The sequence below is a fragment of the Bombus vancouverensis genome, chromosome 15, assembly GCF_051014615.1.
Source record: "Bombus vancouverensis nearcticus chromosome 15, iyBomVanc1_principal, whole genome shotgun sequence".
Taxonomy (NCBI): domain Eukaryota; kingdom Metazoa; phylum Arthropoda; class Insecta; order Hymenoptera; family Apidae; genus Bombus; species Bombus vancouverensis.
The window spans coordinates 7,408,295-7,428,763 of record NC_134925.1 but is presented as its reverse complement, the minus strand read 5'-3'; the positions used below and the strand labels follow the sequence as shown (position 1 = coordinate 7,428,763).

At 33.6% G+C, this 20,469-nt stretch overlaps 2 protein-coding genes across 6 annotated transcripts; one reads left to right on the top strand and one right to left on the bottom strand.

The window, feature by feature from the left end:
• The first annotated feature begins 1,412 nt into the window (after positions 1-1,412).
• bw (brown) lies at positions 1,413-13,857 on the top strand. 3 transcript variants are annotated; one of them, XM_033335178.2, is made up of 14 exons: positions 1,413-1,525; positions 3,669-3,834; positions 3,949-3,997; positions 5,416-5,465; positions 6,177-6,310; positions 8,009-8,161; positions 8,428-8,666; positions 8,920-9,016; positions 9,286-9,528; positions 11,258-11,491; positions 11,995-12,130; positions 12,714-12,819; positions 13,055-13,155; positions 13,550-13,857. In XM_033335178.2, the coding sequence occupies exons 2-14, from the start codon at positions 3,669-3,671 to the stop codon at positions 13,729-13,731; spliced, it is 1,890 nt and encodes a 629-aa protein (XP_033191069.1). In that variant the 5' UTR covers positions 1,413-1,525; the 3' UTR covers positions 13,732-13,857. The 3 variants fall into 3 exon arrangements, with proteins under 3 accessions (XP_033191069.1, XP_033191064.1, XP_033191068.1); XM_033335173.2 differs by having other exon boundaries at positions 1,426-1,955; XM_033335177.2 differs by having other exon boundaries at positions 1,428-1,557.
• Positions 13,858-14,005: 148 nt separating this feature from the next.
• On the bottom strand, positions 14,006-20,369 carry LOC117157260 (protein brown). 3 transcript variants are annotated; one of them, XM_033335180.2, is made up of 11 exons: positions 20,116-20,369; positions 19,929-19,977; positions 19,391-19,571; positions 18,911-19,103; positions 18,366-18,555; positions 17,563-17,778; positions 17,358-17,460; positions 16,668-16,895; positions 15,754-15,995; positions 14,868-14,968; positions 14,006-14,262 (listed from the first exon to the last, which is right to left on the bottom strand). In XM_033335180.2, exons 1-11 carry the CDS (start codon positions 20,330-20,332, stop codon positions 14,081-14,083), a joined length of 1,902 nt encoding a protein of 633 aa, XP_033191071.2. In that variant the 5' UTR covers positions 20,333-20,369; the 3' UTR covers positions 14,006-14,080. The 3 variants fall into 3 exon arrangements, with proteins under 3 accessions (XP_033191071.2, XP_033191072.2, XP_076481000.1); XM_033335181.2 differs by having other exon boundaries at positions 16,674-16,895; positions 20,116-20,363; XM_076624885.1 differs by lacking the exon at positions 16,668-16,895 and having other exon boundaries at positions 20,116-20,364.
• Positions 20,370-20,469: the final 100 nt, after the last annotated feature.

Below are 20,469 nucleotides of genomic sequence, written 5' to 3'. Positions count from 1 at the left end.
TTCCAAAGTAGAGTGTCGATAATTATAAATTTCAAAATGAATTTTAAAAAAATATAGTATTTGTAAAATCGGAATTTTTCAATCTTCAATATATGAATTTGATCAGCGTAGCTTGCAAGCAGATCAAATATATGCACGCTAGTCGAACGCACAAATGGGAGGGCTCTTACCAACTAAAAATTGAAACGTTTATCATATATGGAATCAATACTCGTCCAACAGATTGCTTCATTAAACCGTTCAGTGTATTTTAACATTTCTGCAAACTTTTCTCTTTTTAGATACACATGTAAATATGTAAACAACGATATGTCGAGTTCACATGTATAAATAAACAAACTGCAACGTAGCTTCATTAAATATACAACCGTATGCATCAACTCCTCATTTTCAGACTTGCTGTCTATAAATCATTATAATATCGTTTCACAGTGAATAAAGCCTTGTTGTGAATTACAATCAACGAACGATGTTAAGAAAATAATTTAAAATGTTCTACAATATAACAAAATAGCGACACAAAAGCTTCCAATTATTTCTTATTAGAATTTATTCGTTCGTGATCCAGAATCTACATAAAATGATCTTGTTGAATTTATATTCATAAAGACAAGTTAGGGTGATATTTCTTTATGTAGATAAATTATAGATCAGCTTAATCTATTTATCAATAATATGATTTTCTTATTACTATACGTAATTAATAATTATGATTTGTATTTGAAACTATACTAGAAATAAATTTGTATATAGAACTATACTATCAACACCCATTTTTAATTTACAAGAAGACCCAAATCAACTTCACCAAATGTTATTTCTAATTTACAAAAAAAAAAACATTACTATTTGATACACTATCATTTTATATCTTTGAAAACCTTAGAACTTTTGTAATAACAGATTTTTAAAAATTCCCATCAATTATTGTTCTTAATCTATTCAACAGGGAATTTTACCTCACCAATTATCATTTACAAGAAAGGAAGTAATATTATTTTACTCGCTGTTATTTTTAATTGTAACAAAAATTATTTTTAATTCGCGAAAAATATTCTACCTTGACAATTATCATTTTTGATTTTCAAAAGAAAAGAACATGAAACGTACTACTCCACGTTTAGTACTAGCATTTGAAATTTTCGCCGCGACACAGCGTCACGTTATATCAATCTTCTGAATATGAAAAAAAAATAGAGCGTGTATAAATAAGAGAGCCATTAACCATCCAACACACCCCATGAAAAGCAGCTTTTAACTCAACGCAAGATCCGCCAATCCGCTGCGGAATGCGTTAAAGCTCCTTTCCGTCGCGTAATCCTGTCACTGTTTCCACCAGTGAGTTTGTCGTATCATAGTTCTCGTTGTGTAACGGCCTTCCGTTGCATATAAGACAACACGCTCGCCTATTCCTCCACAAAACCACTCGCGATAGTATCGTGTTGTCGCGAACAACATTCGCCTCTGGTTACCACAATCCAACCAGCTTCTCTACAGTCAACCGAAACGCCATAACCAGACCCACGTACATACACGTTACTCTACACATCTTCCTCGGTATTCCATACCTTCCCATAAAAACCAGCATACACTTATAACCTTCGTTGCTGGTGAACTTAACAAGAAGCGTTGTACATTACATTAAAACGATAATATTTCAAGTTATATTATATGCAACACTGTTTCAATAATAGTAGGAGATTATTTAAGATGAGTGATTCTTGCAATTTCTTCTTTCTGTGTGAAGGCGATATGTAATGATGGTTTTCACAATCTATTGAGCTTTAAATTAATTGGAATTGTTGATGGAGTTTGTGGTTACGTTAGGTTTGAGTATTTTATGGGTTTGTTGGTCAGTATACATACAGTGGATACTTCGTGAGTGAATCGATGGATGCCTGTGGATCTATTTGTTATAGTGATTCAGCGGGATGATTTTCTACGATACGGTTAGAGTGAGTATACGTATACCTTGAAATGAGGTTTAATTCGATGGATAAATAAATGATAACCGTATTGTCAGAGTGTTCTTTTCTTCGTTCTAGAATCTAAATGATTTAATTAGTGATCGTTAATTAACTCTTTGCAGTCCGACACTTTTTAAGACCAAGGATTTTAGTTGAAAAAGGAAAAGGTGTGGAATGTTCGTAAATTTATTTACACGATGGTCTTCTTCCTTCTTTTCTATTTTTTGTCGCTTAAAGTAATGCAGGAAATAATTTTCACGTTATCACCGTGGTGCTAGTAGCGTCGGTTAACACTCAAAGGGTTAGGTCCTTTGATTAACCAATGCAGGGGCATGTTAAACTGTTCACACATTCACTTACTCCATCCAGTACATAATCCATTTAATCCTTTCCTTTAGAACGCGATTCTCCATAAATAAATCAGACGCGATGAACACAATTTCCTAAAATAACGCACTGTTTACAAGAAAATTGGTTTCGGAAATGTACCAAATATCGAAGCGGATTTTACTCTTTCATCTCTTTTTGTAGAATCTATTATCTTATCAATGCGAGGTAAACAGAAGTAGTAGCGAACAGGAGAAAATGTTTATTAATGAGAGATGCTACCAAGGTCTACCAATTTATTGCTTACAATTAGAAATTATACACGCATGCTCGATACACTTTCAGAGGCAATTCTCTTACGAAAACAAGTTGTTGTATTTAAATACATTTTATTCTTCATTTTCAAGTTATTTTCTTTTATACCGCAATTCGCAGGCCACTGTATATTTTACTTCAGTTTATTTTAATTTAGGAGCCTGCTTTTTTGATAAGATGCAAATGTTTAACGTTGGGGTGACTAATAGACCACAGAGTCTAGATATTTGTATCTGTTCTTTTCCTGTGCACGTAATAGCCGGGCTTTACTTTATGTACGTTTCTTCTGAATTTATGTAGGGAACATCTAACAATAAGTACGATTGTACAAACTTATATAAGTATGAACAACAGCTAGCTAGTTCGATATGACGACACACAAGCTGGACATGTGTTTTATGTAATCGAATCTGACCTATAGGCACTTTAATGAGACGCTGTTAGTGGAAAGGTTCATTACTTGTAACGACGATCCTTGAATAACCACAAGCTCATCACTCTAAGAAACTATTTATATCTTCTTCCTCGACGATTTTCTCGCATTCCATACCCTCCGATTCGCTGTAATTTCGAATAATTACGATTGATCATTTCGAACACGCCAGCGATATCCATTTTCTAAACACGAAAATCGCATTGGAAGTTGAATGAACGTTACATCGATTTCGTTTCTATCCCTTCGTTCGTTCGGTTTTTGCTAGTTTCCTGGATTTTCCTAACTACGCTCGGGATTTCAAATTTTCGATTCATGGTTTCCAATTCGAGACGATTATCTGAAAATGTTGGTAGTAATTTTGGCAAATCAATTTTTTTAAGAAAGGAGAGCAGAATGTTAGATCTATTAAACAGCTTCCGTGTATTTAGGAAAACTTTTGGAGAACATTTTTCATTGCAATGGATTTCATTCGTATTTTTATTCGTTCAATTTTATTAATAATTAGATTTTCTTCTAACAAACAGTGAAAATGAGCAAAGCAACGCATCGATAATTGAAAAAATACCTAAAGAAGAATATATATTGATTATATAAATATAATTGGGATTGATCTATTTTTCCAGATGACACGCAGTCTGGGATATCCAACATTGCAGTCGAGTATACGAAAAGATTTGTGTCTGACTTGGAGGAACATTTCATATACGGTTGAGAGGAAGGTCAATGGCGGTAGTCTTCGAGCAATTTTCGGTCTGCAGCACACTGAATTCATTCGACTGCTCAATGGAGGTATAACTTCTACTAAAAAGATCAAGGAAATAATACTGAATATATATAATCCGCAACTATATTCTCTGGTGCTTTTATAATCCAAAAAGTATTAATTCTCTGATTTACTTCTAGTCAGTGGTATAGTTAATTCAGGAATGTTGATGGCGATTATGGGACCAAGGTAATCATTGTGAAATTTCTTGGAACCCTGGAATACTAAATAAATTATAAATTATTAATTTACATAAAAACATCGGTATATGGCGAATATAAGATATACAGATAACTACAGACATACTAATAGGACATTCAATTCTCGTCACATGTTCTGCAGATCATTTTCAAATGGAAATATCATTTACATTTGCGATTCATTTTCGACTTCTCCTTCTTCTTTATCCATTTTTTCAACTTCACCACCTGTGCAGTTACGTATACTTATTTTTATTTTCATTTCACTGCTCTAACATTGTATCTATGTATGATATATTAGGTTGGGTCACAATTTGTTCACACTTATTTAACAAAATGTGAAAAGATCTATCTAATCAAGAAGTAACTCTACAGATATGTACGTACCTTCATTCACATAGGCGTATTTTTAAGTTCCAATGATTTGTATAACATTTTTCCAAATCCATACGAATTTGTTGCCCAATAAACTATTATGTATTAATATTATTTCGTTATTTGTTACGATTAATAATCAGTTAGTTATACAGGGTGTATTGTAACACGTGAGACCTACTTCAGTCGTGGACAGACACAAAAACAATGGAAAAAGTTCACTCGAACATATGCTACATCTGACCTTGTGCCAAAGTTACCTCAAGCTTTCAACCTAACTCCAATCTTCACAGAAGGCTATAGCTACGATTCGCGGTCTGTACGTAAGCTTGTTGTTGTTGTATCAGAGAATTTCGCAATCTTTCAACAATTCCAGGTGTATGTCAAACAATATAAACCGAGGGTAGCATCTGCTGTGAAGATAAACACTGTATGGATTATTGACTTACACAAAGATGACTATAAATTTGAAACAGAGTAAGACAGAACACATGTTCACATGAACTTCTTTCATGCTCCCTGTCAACTCTTGAAGTGGATACCACAAGTTACGATACACCCTGTACATTGAAGATTGCCAGCTTTAGCGTTAACGTACTCACCTGAAACTTTATCCAACCTATGCAACCCAATAAAACGTCCAGCCCCATAAAAAAGTTGTTTACTATCCTCTTAACTGTGTGATCATTAGTAAACTTTACGGATCATTAAATTTTTAATCAGCTCGTTGTTAGCAGCATATCTTCACATGTAAAATTTACGGATTACAGATGTTGCTGCCGTTAAACTTGCCGTATTAAGATTTTAACGTTCGTTTCTACCCTCTTTATCCCCGGCTTGAAGAACAGTTTGCTGATGCGTTTAATATTACAGTCTGCACCGTGAGGAGGAAGGCAGAGACGGAAATAAAATTGGATGTTCAGAGCATGGCTGACGAAAATTACGAGTGCTTAGTATTCCGGGGTTAATTGTTCCCAACGCGGGGATGGAACGTTCTTCTCCCTCACTGAAAAGAACTTGTCGTTTTTGCAGCGGCGCTGGGAAAACTACGTTACTCGCGACGATCAGCCGCCGTGTGAAAGGTTCATAAGTTTATCTTCCTCCATTTTTCACAATTTAATCCACCGCGATCAGAATGAAACGGTATTGTTAATGGTAGAACTACCAACGAATGAAATTTGTATCAAAGAAGATCGAAATGATAGGTACCTATATGAAAAAATACGGCAAAAGTTTCAAATCATGTTCTTTGGCGTGCTTATATGTATATTATACTTATAACTGTTCTGTTAATACTTAGACTTCTGTTAATTTTCATTATTAATTCGAGATGGCCTGATAATTAACGATAGCAATAGTGATTTTCTTTATTTTGATAGATTTTTGACAAAATAATTTATTAAGGTAATAGAAGAATCTAATCTGATCAGATGTGTTCTAAAGACAGAATCTGTTTCTAGTGTTACCTTAATAGTTCAATTTTGATATTGTTTTATATTTTGCATAATTCGATTTCTAACTTTATCAGGGAAACATAATCAATCTTTTATATATTACAATAACTATATTAATAAAATCAGTAATATAACATTACAAAATTTCTAGACCTTCGTTGCAGAAAATTTCTTCTCTTTTCTTTGTAGCTATAGTTTGAACAGTTCGCAGATGATTTACATTTAAATATATTTTTGCTGATATAGATAGAAATAAAAAGAGAAATATCCTCTGCCCTTTTACTATTTTTGAAATCAAAACGAGCAGATCACTGATCAGCGTGCATTTTTAATCGATAGGAGAAGCGACAGGTGACGTTCTGTTAAATGGCAAGCCTATCGATACCGACCAGATGATAAGGATATCTGGATTCGTTCCACAAATGGACCTGGCCATCGAATCGCTGACAATCCTAGAGCACATGGAATTCATGGTTCGTTCAATTACATTGCTCTAATTTACTTCAATCTTTCTATATTCAATCAAGTCTCTATTTCCTCCCAAAAATGTCTAAAATTTAGAGTTTTACGATGTTTCTTATTATCTCTATTAATAAGTCACATTTTTCAAAGTTACAAGATTTTGGTATTTTAGAATTAAACGATTATGGACTTACAGAGTTACAGAACCATAAAACTATAGAATTATAGAATGAAAAAAAACTTTTTTCCTAATATGACTTAATAACAAATAAATATCGGTCCACCAGATAAAAATATAAATTTATTTTTCAATAATCTACATATGCAAACGCAAAATAAATTTTTCCATTGGCTCCCCGAATTCTTATTCCTTAAATTATATAGATCTTCCTCGCCACAAGAAATTTATGAACGTACCAAGAAACGAAATGAAAAGTGGTGGATATATTATAACTATCATAACGTCGTTGAAAGCATTTGTTGGATATATTTTATCGTCGATGATAGATATCATGAATCGTTCTTGATTAATCATACTCGTTTCAATGGACGGCGGCAATCGATCTCTACTAACACCGATCGAATAATGGTTACCCAGTAGCTAGTAAAAGTTTATGGGGCAGTTCACGGTACAGTGAGCAGAATAATCGTTCGATAAACTCGCGTCGATTGGCAGTTGGCGGTTTTAAATAATTGCCTTTTATTCGCCATCAGTTTGTCAAGCTCGTAATCGAGATCGATAAACCGACTGATATCAGTACAGATTATCATTCTTGTGTAACGAGAAGGGGTTCTGTGTTTCGATAGATCAATTCTTAAATCGAATGAAACATAATGGGACGGTGATTTCTTTGTGAAACACCTGCTTTTACACTTTGTCCGATGTTTGATTGAAAATATTTATTGGGGATGGCTTATCATCGTTAGATATCAAATTGTAATCTAAGCCTTTCAGAGCTGATTTCTTCATAATCTATAAGAAAGATTATTTTTTGTTAATTATTGCTTAGAAAAAATATTATTTAATATGTGACACAAAATTGTGCGTGTAGACTGCACGCGTTTACGTAATTTCATATTCTTAACTTTCCAATTTTCAAGTTACTAATTTTCCATCTATGTATAAACGTTTCTTGTCCTTTTTGTGATGCTTATGATTCGTATTTGTACTATGACATTCATGGTTTTTATTTTTTACATCTTTCACGATATTTATGACTTTTACTATTTGTATTGTGATTTACACGATTTTTATGTTTCTTATGGTTTTCATGATTTGCATGTTTCTCTATTCTCTGATTTGCGTGACTTTTATCTTTATTACGACTTGCGTGATTGTTGTGGTTCTTATTCTATTAATTTTACTTTAACTTCCGTGATCTCCATATTATTCACGACCTTCGTAATTTTTATACGCGGTACGATTTCCATGTCCATCATAATTTATAATCTCGCCCCAATAATGCAACGCTGAGTTTCAAGCATGCAATCTGAAATCTGTTAAAAATCAATCTCGTATCTTTCATCAAAAGAACTACTCTTCAAAGGCTTATTTCGCGTTTAAGCGAAACCGAATCTCATTTCAAACTTTCGCTGAAAACGCTTTTCCAATGCGCATCTGACCGTCGACGTCGTGTAATTCGCTTAAACGTCGAATGATTGGGTTCCGCAGCCATTAAAACTTGGCGATTGTTCTTGATTTGATCAAGGCGTGCATGAAAATGGACAGGAGGCTGAGGGCCAACGTCAGAAGGCAACGCATAATGATGCTGCTTGGTGAACTTGGACTAGGAAAATGTATCACCACAAAATTATCTGCCCTTTCTGGCGGAGAGAGGAAACGCGTCACCCTGGCTGTTCAAGTAAGATCTTGAAACATTTTTCTTAAATAAAAACATATATAGACAAATGAATTTTTCAAGCTTTTTAACTATTTTGGATAATTCGTGTTTTAATTACACATGTTTTCGGTCATTGACTTGATTGAAATTTTAAATACCGATAAATTTTGTCGTTCTATTGATAAAAATATATATCTTATGAGATATTATAATAATGACAATATTCATTTATTTTGACCCGTAATTTCTTTCATATGAGATACACATAGAGTAGAAAATCTTTCTAGTTGCTCACTGAACCGAGCATTCTCTTCTGCGACGAGCCAACTACAGGGTTGGATAGTTATGGGGCGATGACTGTGGTGAAGACGTTGAGGGACGTCGCGGCCAGCGGAAGGATAGTCATATGCACGTTGCATCAACCTGCTTCCGGTTTGTTAGACATCTTCCATGAAGTTCTGCTACTTTCCAGCGGCAGGGTCGCTTTTCAAGGTTCTTCTATCGACGCTATGAAATTCTTCGATAGGTTTGATTATTTATTTATTTATTTAGACACCGGCTCAACGCCTCATTTCATTTTTAATCAGATTTTGAGATAAATAAGGTTTATTTGTAATTCTATTTTATATTATTATTTACATTATCGTTCTATAATGTTTTTACACAAGATTTACAAATTTATATTCATGTATACAAGATTCCAAAAAATTCAAACTCCTTGCCATTCAACCAATACATGGTTCACACACTATTTCACAAAAATGGAACGCAACTTTCAGCTTGGACCTACGTTGTCCTCCAACTTTCAACAGCGCTGAGTTCTTCGTTTCTCAACTATCCATCGTCCGTGGCAGGGAAGCTGAAAGTTATAGAAAGGTACTGTAAACAAAATCTTTTGAAGAATTTTGAACGACGTGAATGATTTTGACAAACATGATATTTAGCCAAAAATTAAATGTTGTAGCGTAGTGTATTTCAATCTTTGTGGCTCTCAAGGCGAAATATATAAAACTCGTGGGGTAAAATATGTATTAAGTATATCAAATATATAAAATTTTGTCAACGTGTTAACAAAAGAAAAAAAAGAACAAAGAAAAGAGAAACGGAAACAGAACTTTCTGGACAAACTCGATGATCCTGCATAGGTAAATTGGATCTGCGATCAGTACGAGAAATCGAAACACAGCCAGAAGATGTCGAAACTGATCGACTACTCCTGCTTCATGGATTCCGGTGAGCTACCAGCAATATTCTCACAGATCTCCTTGTCTCCGAAAGATTTCAAAAAAGCACGTACACTGACGCAGCTTCGCTGGCTCACGTGGCGAACTTACGTCGATTACAAGAGGAACTCAGCCTCTCTTCTCTTGCGATTCGCAACGTACATGGTGAGACATTGGACTCTGTCCTGCAACAAGCTTTTCCTTTGACCACGATAAGCTGTCTGATCCCCTTTCGCCTTGTTTCTCCTCCTTTGTGCTTTAATCGTTCCCGTATCGTAGCCGCACGGTCATTGTTTCATATGTTTCAGAGTTTCGGATGGTCGTGGATTAAATTGCAAGTTGTCGGGAAATTTGAAGGGAAAAGTTGCGAGATAAGATAGTTTGAAGTCAAATGGTTAGAGACGAATGTTGCATTCACACAATGTTTCACGTATACGTAATTTTCCTCTTTTATCCTTTCAGTTAATTTATATTATCTCTGGTTTCTTCTTTTTTCCAATCAATTTATATTATTGAATTTCGATTTTCGATACTAGGTTTACGAAAAGGAATTCGAAGGAATTTGATTTTGCATTTTTTTTCTTTTACCGAGATCCTGCAACTTTATAATGTTCGATCAAGATAGATTATTGTGATTCCTTGAATCCTATTTTCAATTAAATCTTTTTACAATTATTATATCTTGATGAGTATATTTTTACTAAGTTGAAATATAGAATACCTTCTAGTCCATATAATTTAGCATTCTTCTAGGTAAATTAAATTGTCTTGATCTTCTTTGAAACTTTCCTCATTTCTAATAAACTTTTGTACTCGATATTCCATAACTTTCTCTTTTTATGCTTTCTTTTTTCGAAATTCCAATTTTTACCGAAGACATTCGATAATTTTATATACCTTAACTGTACTAACACCATGTAAATATTTTCTCCTTGCGATTCATATCGCTTCTTAATGTTAGATTGTGAAATCGTTTGGGTACTTTTTAATCGTCTCCTCAGGATAGGCTGGCTGTGTAGATTATTTGCTAAAGTAATTGGACGGTTAGATAGCCTGTTTTCTTTTAACATGGTTTGCGATTACTTTCGAAACCGGTTCTATCTCCATGTCTTTTCTGAGCTCTTAATTTCTAATGTACCATGGAGCATGGACTATTGTCCATAAAGTGCTTGATTGTAATGCTTCGATCTTCTTGATGCGGCTGTTAGCTGCTGTACCCTAGAGCTCAATCCTATAAGTTCAGATTGGTCTCACAATTGTTGTACTTTGTAGATTAGAAGTTCGTTTTTCGCATTTATAGTTTTGAATTGCAATATACTTCCTGCTAGGTATCCCATGTTTCTTCTTTTGTTTCCAATTTCTTCTACCTTTTACCGAGTGCGATGCTTCCAAGCGAGTCTGCTACACAAGCGCATTCCCAAGTTCTTAACTGTATCGGTTTTATTGTTCGGTGATATTGCACGGGCTGCCTGTTTCCTTCGAGTGAAAGTTATGTGCTTGCATTTCTCCTCGTTCGCTATAATTTGTTACACTTCTCGAGTCACGATTCCAGTGTAATTAACTTTTTTCTTGTCATAGTTACTATAACTTTCGATTTCCAACACTGAACCCTGAGTCTCTCCTGATACTTTGCAATTTAGCATCGATCAATAGCCTCCAAATGACCCCCCAAAAAAGCAGAATTTACTATTCTTTCTGGTATTTTTAAAATATAATATTCTCAAATTATATAAATTGCCATAAATTCTAATGTAATCAATGTTCTTGTCGACTCCACTGTGTCTCTGGCTCGATTTTGCTCCAACCAATCATCCGCTTTCTATTCGGTTTCCCACTTTTCCTAAATTTCATTAAACTCCAAATAATCCAAAAATCGACAAACGCGCGTCTAAAGTTTATAGGATTGCTGATAGCGTTGCCGTATATGAACATCACGGGACAAGCGTTGAATCAGGGTGGCATACAGAATATGCAAGGTCTCCTCTACTTGGTGGTCGTCGAAACTGTATTCACGTTCAATTATGCTGTTTTCTACACATTCCCGCGAGAACTGCCGCTTCTACTGCGCGACATCGCCAGTGGACTATATGACCCGACGCCGTATTACATGAGCAAGGTTATCGTCCTGGTGAGATAAGTTGATTATTAATAAGTCCTTTACCAGTACCGAAAATTGTATCTAATCTTGTTACAATCTCTGTATAGAATATTAATAGATGCGAAAGTACATTTTTCCTAACAACGAAATACACACAGATGAAATTTAAGGAAATAATATTTAGAAGATTTTGTTGCAGACATTGAAACTTTTGTGTCCACCTACTTTTGGTATTCTTATTAATTAAAAAATGAGAACATTTAAAGTAATGATTATGCTAATTAGTAACATTAACATCAAGATATTTGTTGAATTATTGGATTAGTAAAAAACGTTTTTATCTCGTTTCATTGTCGTTGGAAATTTTTCTGACCCAAGGAAAATAAGGTTTCGAAGCGATCGCACTCTGGCTATTATTTAATTGTATACTGGTTTTTATGCTTTCGAGATATATTACATTTCTGGATGAATAGAGCGAAATCCAATCTCCAGTTTCAATGTACGGATATAGTGGATTCTGTGGAAATTTTCAGATACCCGGGGCGATAATACAGCCATTGCTGTACGCGGCTTTCATATTCGCAATCACGGGGCTGAAGGGTGGACTTTTAGGATTCGTTTACTTTGCGCTGCCTGTAGTTGTCTGCGCCGTTTCAGCCTCCGCTCTTGGTGAGGATCTTCCCAGTAGAAAAAATAAGACAGAAGAAAACAAAAATTCCCAACTATTATAAGAATACCATATATTTTTTGTTACTAAAACAGTATAACTGAAATTGTTGTAAGTCCCAGAGACACAGACGGACAAAGAGAAAATTATTAATTATATTTATTACATAATTGAAGGTAGATCGCCGATTTTTCTACATTTTTTCTACAAATTGCATACAGTACATAAAAATATATAAAATGTTCAGAACGGAATACTCTGTATAATTTTTATCAGATGGAACAAACTTCTATGTTCCATTCCCTTATCGTCAAATCTTAGTTTTTGTTCACAAATATACGAAATTACATAAAAATCAGCACTCTACGTAAAAGTATGGTAAAGGTAATCTTTGATTCACTGTAGTTTTATAAATTAACTATGGAACAGTAGAATGTCTCAGTAGCGTCAAAGAATCGCCGAAATTATTCAACAACGGGAGTCTTGCATTTTTTATTAAATTATCTCAATTTATTGGCTTCTACGAGCGTGCAAAGGTGGATATTTTAAGTAGAAACACACAAGAACCGTCTGATTTCTCGACAGGTTTATTTCTATCGGCGTCGTTCCAATCGGTAAACACAGCCTCCCTATTTTCTGTGCCGTTGGACTTCCTTGGCCTGATGTTCTGCGGAATTTATTTGCATCTCGGGTGAGGAGAACGATTACAAGCTTCGATTAAATTTAACGTACTCATGGTCGAATGCTCATTCGCGAGTAGAAAATTAAATTCCACATTCAACAACACGCAGTTTAAAATAGCTTGTTTCTAAGTTCCTAAAATATTTGAAAAATACACTCACGGCGATCAAGAATATATATAGATATAAGTTTAATTAAAACGAGCGTGTATAGGTTCGATGCGTTCTCTTACAAATATTTTTCAGCTATCTAGCGCCTGGTATCGCGTGGCTCAAATATCTATCCCAGTTCTATTATGGCCTAGAGGCGGTTTCCTTGACGCAATGGCCTCTAATCGATCACATAAGTACGTAATTATCTGTTGAACTTGATCACATTTGTCTTCATATTTTATTCCATTACATGCATCGTTATACGTTCTAAGGAAATTAAACAGGAAGAAAGTGTTTCATTATTTTAAATTGCTTTTCGCAAATTGTATCTTTCATGCGAGAAAATACTTGAAATAAAAGTTGTTAGGTTTCTAGTTTTCTTTATCTTCGATGCAAGTTTGAAGTCCTTTCTAACTTCTTTCAATCTTTAGTCGGACTGTAAAGTCTTCTTTATTTTATTTTCTTTCTTTTTTAATGAAAAGTATAATACAATATCGAATTAAAAATTGTGAAATAAAATTGCAGAATATAAATAAAATCAGCAAACGTTCTTCCACGCTTTTTACATAAGAATCTTTCATGTCAAAGACTGTTCGCCGGATCCGGAAGAGCCGTGTGTCTCCAGCGGACGAGAAGTTTTGGAGAAGTACGGCTACTCACCAAACCATTACACCATGGATATAATCGGCCTCTTGGTCATTTTTGGGATTTGCCATTTCGCTGGTTTTCTGGTGATCAGACACAGAAGTCGCAAAGAACCTGTCTATTAAATTAATTTCCAGTTGTTAATTAAGTTAATCTCCAATTTCATTCATTTTACAACTTTTCTTTCTAAAAAAAAAATCTAAATAAAAGAAAATCAATGCACAAATGTTTCCTTGCTACCGTTGTTTTTCAATTTGTAAACTTAAATATTTTGTTATCTCGGATCGATCGACGTAATCACCTTTGATCTCATGAAATTAACAATTCACAGATTCTCGATATTAACGCTAATATCAATAGATATTTAGGGAATACAAAGATAATATTAAGTTATACGAGTAACTTTAAGTAAGTTGATATGTATTATATGCTCGTTATAAATTCTGTTATGTAAACGAATGGTGGAATTGTTATTCACAAAAATGTTCTAATTTTCCTCCTCCTTTGTAGACCAAAGTATCCAAGAATATTCATTGCGATTGTTAAGGATAGAAGACCACTGAAATCCCAGATGAGATTTGTCTTCTCGAATCCATATTCAGATAGCACTTGTTCTCCATTTCGTAGACAAGGAAAGTCACTGGATGCTAGACATTCTAAAAGACAAATTAATAATTAATTATATTTAAATCGTTGTAAGGTAAATTACATATATTAAATTTTTTCCGAGTCGAAATTTCAATCGATTTATCCGAAAGTAATTAGTTGTCGAAATAAATTACTAGATTTCCGATCTGTCGAAAGAAAACGCAGTCGCATAATGATTTTGATTTTACAACATTCATCTTGTTGAGAAACTTTATTAACTCGTTTAAAGTTCGTTCAATTAATATCTTACGTTTATTCTTTAATTCAGAGTTTATTTAATCAATATGTTGGGATTATTTGTACGAATTCTAAAATCCATTAATTTTACGATTAAATACTTTTATTTTAGTGAAGCTAAAATTTATATTCAACCAAAATGTAAAAAAAAAAGACAGAAAAAGGTAGAACTGATATTGGAGTTAGATTAAGGTTTTTACTGAACCACGTGAAAAACTGAATTAAATTTTCATCAGATCGATATCTCTGACTTCAGATACGTTCTTTCAAGAAGATTTTCAAAACTGATCTTCTACGTTTGCGATTGATTGTTCGACGGGTACTCGAGATATCGCTAGAAGTTGGTGCAATCTATTTAAGAAATCATTGTGCTCACCAATGTCCTCTATTCGTGACCAGTAAATTATGGAAAGAGCTTCGTTCAGGTAAAAGAATATCGAGAAATATTTAAAACACGTCAGATACTTGGGCAGCGACCTGAAACCGTCAAACACCCATTACTTTTATAGCCTGTTGACCCGTGAAGAAAATACAGCTCATTTCCGATCTGCTTCTAAAATATTTATGGTCTAGTTAAATTCGAACATTGCACTCGAGTAGATTTTACATTTTTGAATAACGTTTCTCCAATATACTTTAAATAAGAAAGTTAAATAAAAGATATAAATCTTATGTACAAAATTTGAGCGCCATTCTCTCTTTATTCTATTTAATTTTGAGCCATTATATTCTCAAAATTTAAAAATGTGTATTTTCGTTTAAGAAATTGTTTCTTTATTTTCTTTCGTTTCTGTGCCAGCTTATTCTCAATATATTGTGTCTTTTATTTTTTTTTTTTAATTCTTAAAGGCAATATTGACAATGTCTGAGTGATATTTCTCTCGTCTCATTTAATTTTAAGCGTACCAACCATTTATTTCAAGCAATTTCTTTGTTTTCTATGTCTTCTCATTTTTTTTCATATTTTCTATTGTGCTTTTTATTCCGTTTAATTTTCATTGTCACCCCGATAAAATTTGAGCGGTATTTCTTCGTTTCAGTCAAAATTTGAGCATTACAAGCGTCAATTTCAATTTTTCTTTCTTCCTTTTTTTTTTTTTTTTAATCTTGGGCTTTAAATACTATATACCCCCGATTAACTGAAGTTATAGCTATCTAATTAAATAATTTCCAAAAAATAAATACCAAATATTGTTTCAGTGTCGTTTACGAGGCTTTTAACGGCAAAGCTATAATTTGTATTTATTTAAAACATATAATACCTGAGATTATAGAACATCCCAGCAGTTAATAAGAAGAGCACGTCTATAGGTACCATGATTGACGTAATAACATCGACATTCTCGATCCAAATGGAAAACACTAGACCGTACGCTATGCTACAAATCGCAGCCACCGATGTTGTCAAGCAGTAAAATAAAAAATTGGACAAATTGATTTGAGTGATCAGGATGAAGTATATAACTGTTGTGAAGAGTATGGCCTTCAGGACTGCTATTGGTATCTGAAAAATATTTTTTTCTTTGTTAGTGACTCAGTTTTAAAATGTTTTTAATTGATAACAATAGAACAGAAAGAATTTCCATTTTTAGAGGACGAAGTTAAGCGCTGGTAGTTTTAGCTAAATTGAATTTTAAAATGCTAAAACTGACTGAAATGATTCTGTGACATTCCATATTTGTTCTTCTCATAACAACTTCATAATTCTATAAGATTTACATTTGTACGAATATAATTGGAAAAGTGGAACTGAGATAGAAGCTTCTTTGAAATATCAAATATTTTAAAGAGTATTATTCTTAGCATATTACGTGCATTTTTGCATCTTGAAATTTCTCACAAATGTACGAAAATACACCATCTAATTATGACTATTATAAGACACTGCGATGTCAGTTTTCATGTGACAATGTTCCACGTTTACCATCATAAAGAGTTGACTATATTTCTTCGAATCACAGAAACGTACCAGGACGGAGGAAAATAATTTTTGTAACGTAATTAATTATGCAGCTAAAGCAGGATACTGGTTTAAAGCTTGATATACGCGAGTAAATAAAAATTCTCAAAATCTTGATGTTTGCGATCAGAAACATTTTGAGGTGCGTTAAAAGTTAGTTGCTTTAACGTTACACGAACTTAGGCCTGGTTAGAAAAGTTGAAAGCAAAATCATACTGTTACCAGACCGCAGAACGTGGCGACGTAATAGGGGCCGCTGCCATAAACGCCGTCCTCGCGAAGATAAATCAAAAGCTGGCTAGGAAATTCGTAAATCACGGAGTAGGCGACCGTGAACGAAATTTCAGAGCTCATCATGTACAACGCGCCTCTCGCGTTCTGCACACCCACCTGCGTGTGCGAATTAATCCCCGTGTAAAAAGTGGCCACCGCCGCCATGGAGAGCTGCGATTAATTTCAATTACAATAATTTTCCTTTTCTTTCGTAAAACTCGATAGAATTTGATGAGCAGTCGTCATTATCAATTGTCAGTTATTCAGAATAACGAACAAAAGTAAACACATAAATTTCTTATCTAGAACTCTTGAGACATTCCACAAAATGGAAAATTTGACGTTTCTTCTCTCAAAGGTCGTTTTCATCCCCTAAAATTGTACTACAACACTGACAAAGGATAAATTCGTGTCATAAATATTTTCTTTGTACAGACAGTTTCACAATATCTCGCAAACTTTCCAAATTTTCTCAATTTCTAAATTTCTTTCGTTAGTGTACGCGCTTCACAAAAATTCTTATCAACGAGTGATTTCTACCCCAAATTTCCCATTAGTTCCCTTTCGTTCGACACTTGAGTTAGTGTTTACCAATGTTGGTTACTAATGTTCAAATCGATTGAAATAACTCACGAAATAAGAAAGCCACGAAATCCATCCTTGAAAGATCTTCCTGCGACTTTCAACCCATATCCTCCACGTTAACCAAGAAAACTGTATCGCGCATCCAGGTTTTCTAAAAATTATTTCTATTGCAACGGAAGGATCTCTTCGTACATTTCAATAAACCACCTTTTTTCTTTTTTTCTGTTTTCCGTTCGAAAATATTTTTTATTACCTCTGCGGTTGGATCTCCAGGTCTTTGCTCTTGGTGATTTTGGGAATCCTCGAGAGAGGAGATCGCGAGAATGCCCGACATATCTTATCGATAAGTTCTTCGGCTCCAGCGTCCTCGCGATTCGGATTTGTCGTGGTCGTTTCGGTTTTTCGCCGAGATAAGAGCTTTACGTAGTACTCAGACTCGTCGAAACCAACTGGGCATTCGTAACCTAAACTGTGTTTGTTCCACATTTAGAATTGTGTTATCTCAGATGAATTTTAATCGATTTCGCATATAATATTTCAGAGAAATTTTTATTCAATTTTATATAACATTATTCGAGCTTTATTTGATTTTATTGAAATTGCAAGCTAACAATGTTTCTGGAAATTTCAATTAGAAATGGTATTTTCAATTGAATTATTTATTTCAAGTATTCGTAGCTTAGACTGTGTTTGTTCGACATTTAGAATTTTATTAACCCTTCAGCCAAATTTTACTCGAAATTTCATGTAATATATGAAACATTTTTTTTGTTTGATATTATGCAGTTTCATTTAAACGTTATTTGATTTTATTGGAGGCAGAATTTAATAATGTTTCAAGTGATTTCAGTCAGAAGTGAACATCTTCGTTTAATTAATTAGTTATTTGAAGCAACTTTGACTTTGATAGTATTTATTTAATTATTCCTGTGATTATAGGAAGAAGATTTATCTTCAAAGATTGTTGGTATTAATTTTTTGACGGTATAATTTCTGTTTCTTTTTGAAATAGAAAATATCATGGATAATAAAAGTTATCAGACGTTAATTAGCTACCTGAGGAAGAACTGTGTAGCGTTCTCCAAAGTCCCAAAGTAACCCGTTTTTCCATCAGACAGCAATAACACATGAGAAAAAAGATTGTATACGTCCATTCCTGGTTGATGAATAGTACAAAAGACTATAGATTCGTGACTTATAGTCGTCAATGCCTCTACCACTTGCTTCGCAGAGAATATGTCCAAACCTAGGATTTAATTATGGAAATTTTCATTAAAGTTTCTACATTAAAACATTGAAAATTAATACGAGAATAAATCCAAAAGTAAAAAAAAAGAAAGAAATAAAACGCAGAAAAGTAGAAAAATAGGTGAAAGCAGTTTTAAATCCACGTTAAATAAAACAGTATAAAATTCTACGTTCCAAATATGCTAACAAAATAAAAAGAAGAAAAATAAAGAAATGTAGCATTGATAATTAAGAATTAAAAATTTCCAATTATATTTCAATAATATTCAATCGCTCGAAAATATCATAATCATCCATAACGCTACTCTATTTCACGAACCCTTAAATCGATATATCCTGTAACTTTCTCTTACCAGTAGTCGGCTCGTCGAGGAAAAGTATCTTTGGCCTGGTAATCAATTCACCAGCCAAGGAAAGTCGTTTTCTCTGTCCACCAGACAAATTGGATATCAACACGTTTCTACAATCGATCAGGCCCATCTCCGTCGATAATTTCATTGACAAAAATTTCCTTTGTACACTGTTGACGTTCATCTTCAACGCGTACTGAACAAACCAACTGATTTATCGTGAATTATCTTCAGTATAAATAACGACGAGCGCACTTAACTAAGATGATGAAAATTAATATTTATTCATTTATTATTAAATGCTGAATATTATTTGTAATGTAATAAATTTAATATATAATAAATGATAATATAGAATATGTAATAATTAAATTCGCAATATAATTATTTATAATATTAATTATATAATACAAACTAATATTTATTTATTTCTCATAATTTTAGTTGAGTATCGTTAATTATCAAAGTAAAGCAACTAATCACCGAGAACAGTAAATATTCCTCCACGGTGAGAGACGTTGGCAGAGCATTGAATTGTGGCAGGTAACTGGATATCTTCGACATGATCATTTGTGAAACGATTTGCCCATTTATTGACACCGATCCAGCCGCCGGTTCAATTTTCCCAGCTAGAGCCGCTAAAAGCGTTGTTTTTCCAGCGCCACTGGAAAAGAATGATCGTTGTGGTCATTTTTATGTTTGGCATTCTACGACGTTAGTGATTCGTGTCGATCATTTAATTCGTAATTGTACAGTTTCTTCTGTCGTGAAGATAAACCAATTTAATATTTTGAAAGCGTTCTAACACTTACTAGAATATACAATAAAAAATGTAAGTTCTTTCTTATAAATTTTCTCTTATCGATTAATTTCGTATGGATTAAAAAGTAAAAAAAAATTAAATAATTAATTATAATCAACAGTTCTAAGCTTAAGAATTCGCGATTCCTCCTTCTTCAAATTTCATTACATCGAGTACTTTGTTCTTCCTATATTTACTTCTATAGTAACTTTTCTGTACCTTGGTCCCATTATGGCAATCAGATTTCCCGTCACAGCATAACCAGACACTATAATCCACACAGATTTCTGTTACTTCACATTTGATAAAAAAAGTTCCTTAATTAATCCGTAAATCAATTAAAGAAATAGAAATTTTTGTGAACAGGAAAGTAATAAACAAATGAAACATTTTCTTTCGATGTCACCTCCTTTCAAGATGGACAAATTTTCTTCGTAACGTCTTCTTCGAAACTTTTTCCATAAAATCTTCAAGAAATCTCTTTCCCGAGGGACGTTCACTGTCAAATTATCCCAAACAATTGTATCTGCAACATTTTTCAATTCTTCTAACATTGTCAGGTTGGATAGGTCGCGGGAAATCTGTATACTACGAAGACACGTAACAACTGCAATCAATTTCATGAACTGGTTCGCCTCTTCGTGACGCTTATCATCGTTATCTAAGCAGTTCCATGACGAAAATATCTCTTCAATAAATTCAGAATAATGATATCTTTGCATGCGTAGAAGGTAGAAGGCAAACTAATTAAGAGATTAAA

Excerpts from the sequence above, each read along its gene's own strand:
- bw (XM_033335173.2), top strand. The coding sequence starts at position 1,932 with ATGATTTTCTACGATACGGTTAGA. Across the intron at positions 5,466-6,176 it reads GATCAGCCGCCGTGTGAAAG|GAGAAGCGACAGGTGACGTT; the intron begins GTTCATAAGTTT and ends TTTAATCGATAG. Across the intron at positions 6,311-8,008 it reads TAGAGCACATGGAATTCATG|GCGTGCATGAAAATGGACAG; the intron begins GTTCGTTCAATT and ends GATTTGATCAAG.
- LOC117157260 (XM_033335180.2), bottom strand. The coding sequence starts at position 20,332 with ATGAAATTGATTGCAGTTGTTACGTGTCTTCGTAGTATACAGATTTCC. Across the intron at positions 19,572-19,928 it reads ATTGCCATAATGGGACCAAG|TGGCGCTGGAAAAACAACGC; the intron begins GTACAGAAAAGT and ends ATTCTTTTCCAG. Across the intron at positions 14,263-14,867 it reads GTCACGAATAGAGGACATTG|AATGTCTAGCATCCAGTGAC; the intron begins GTGAGCACAATG and ends TTTGTCTTTTAG.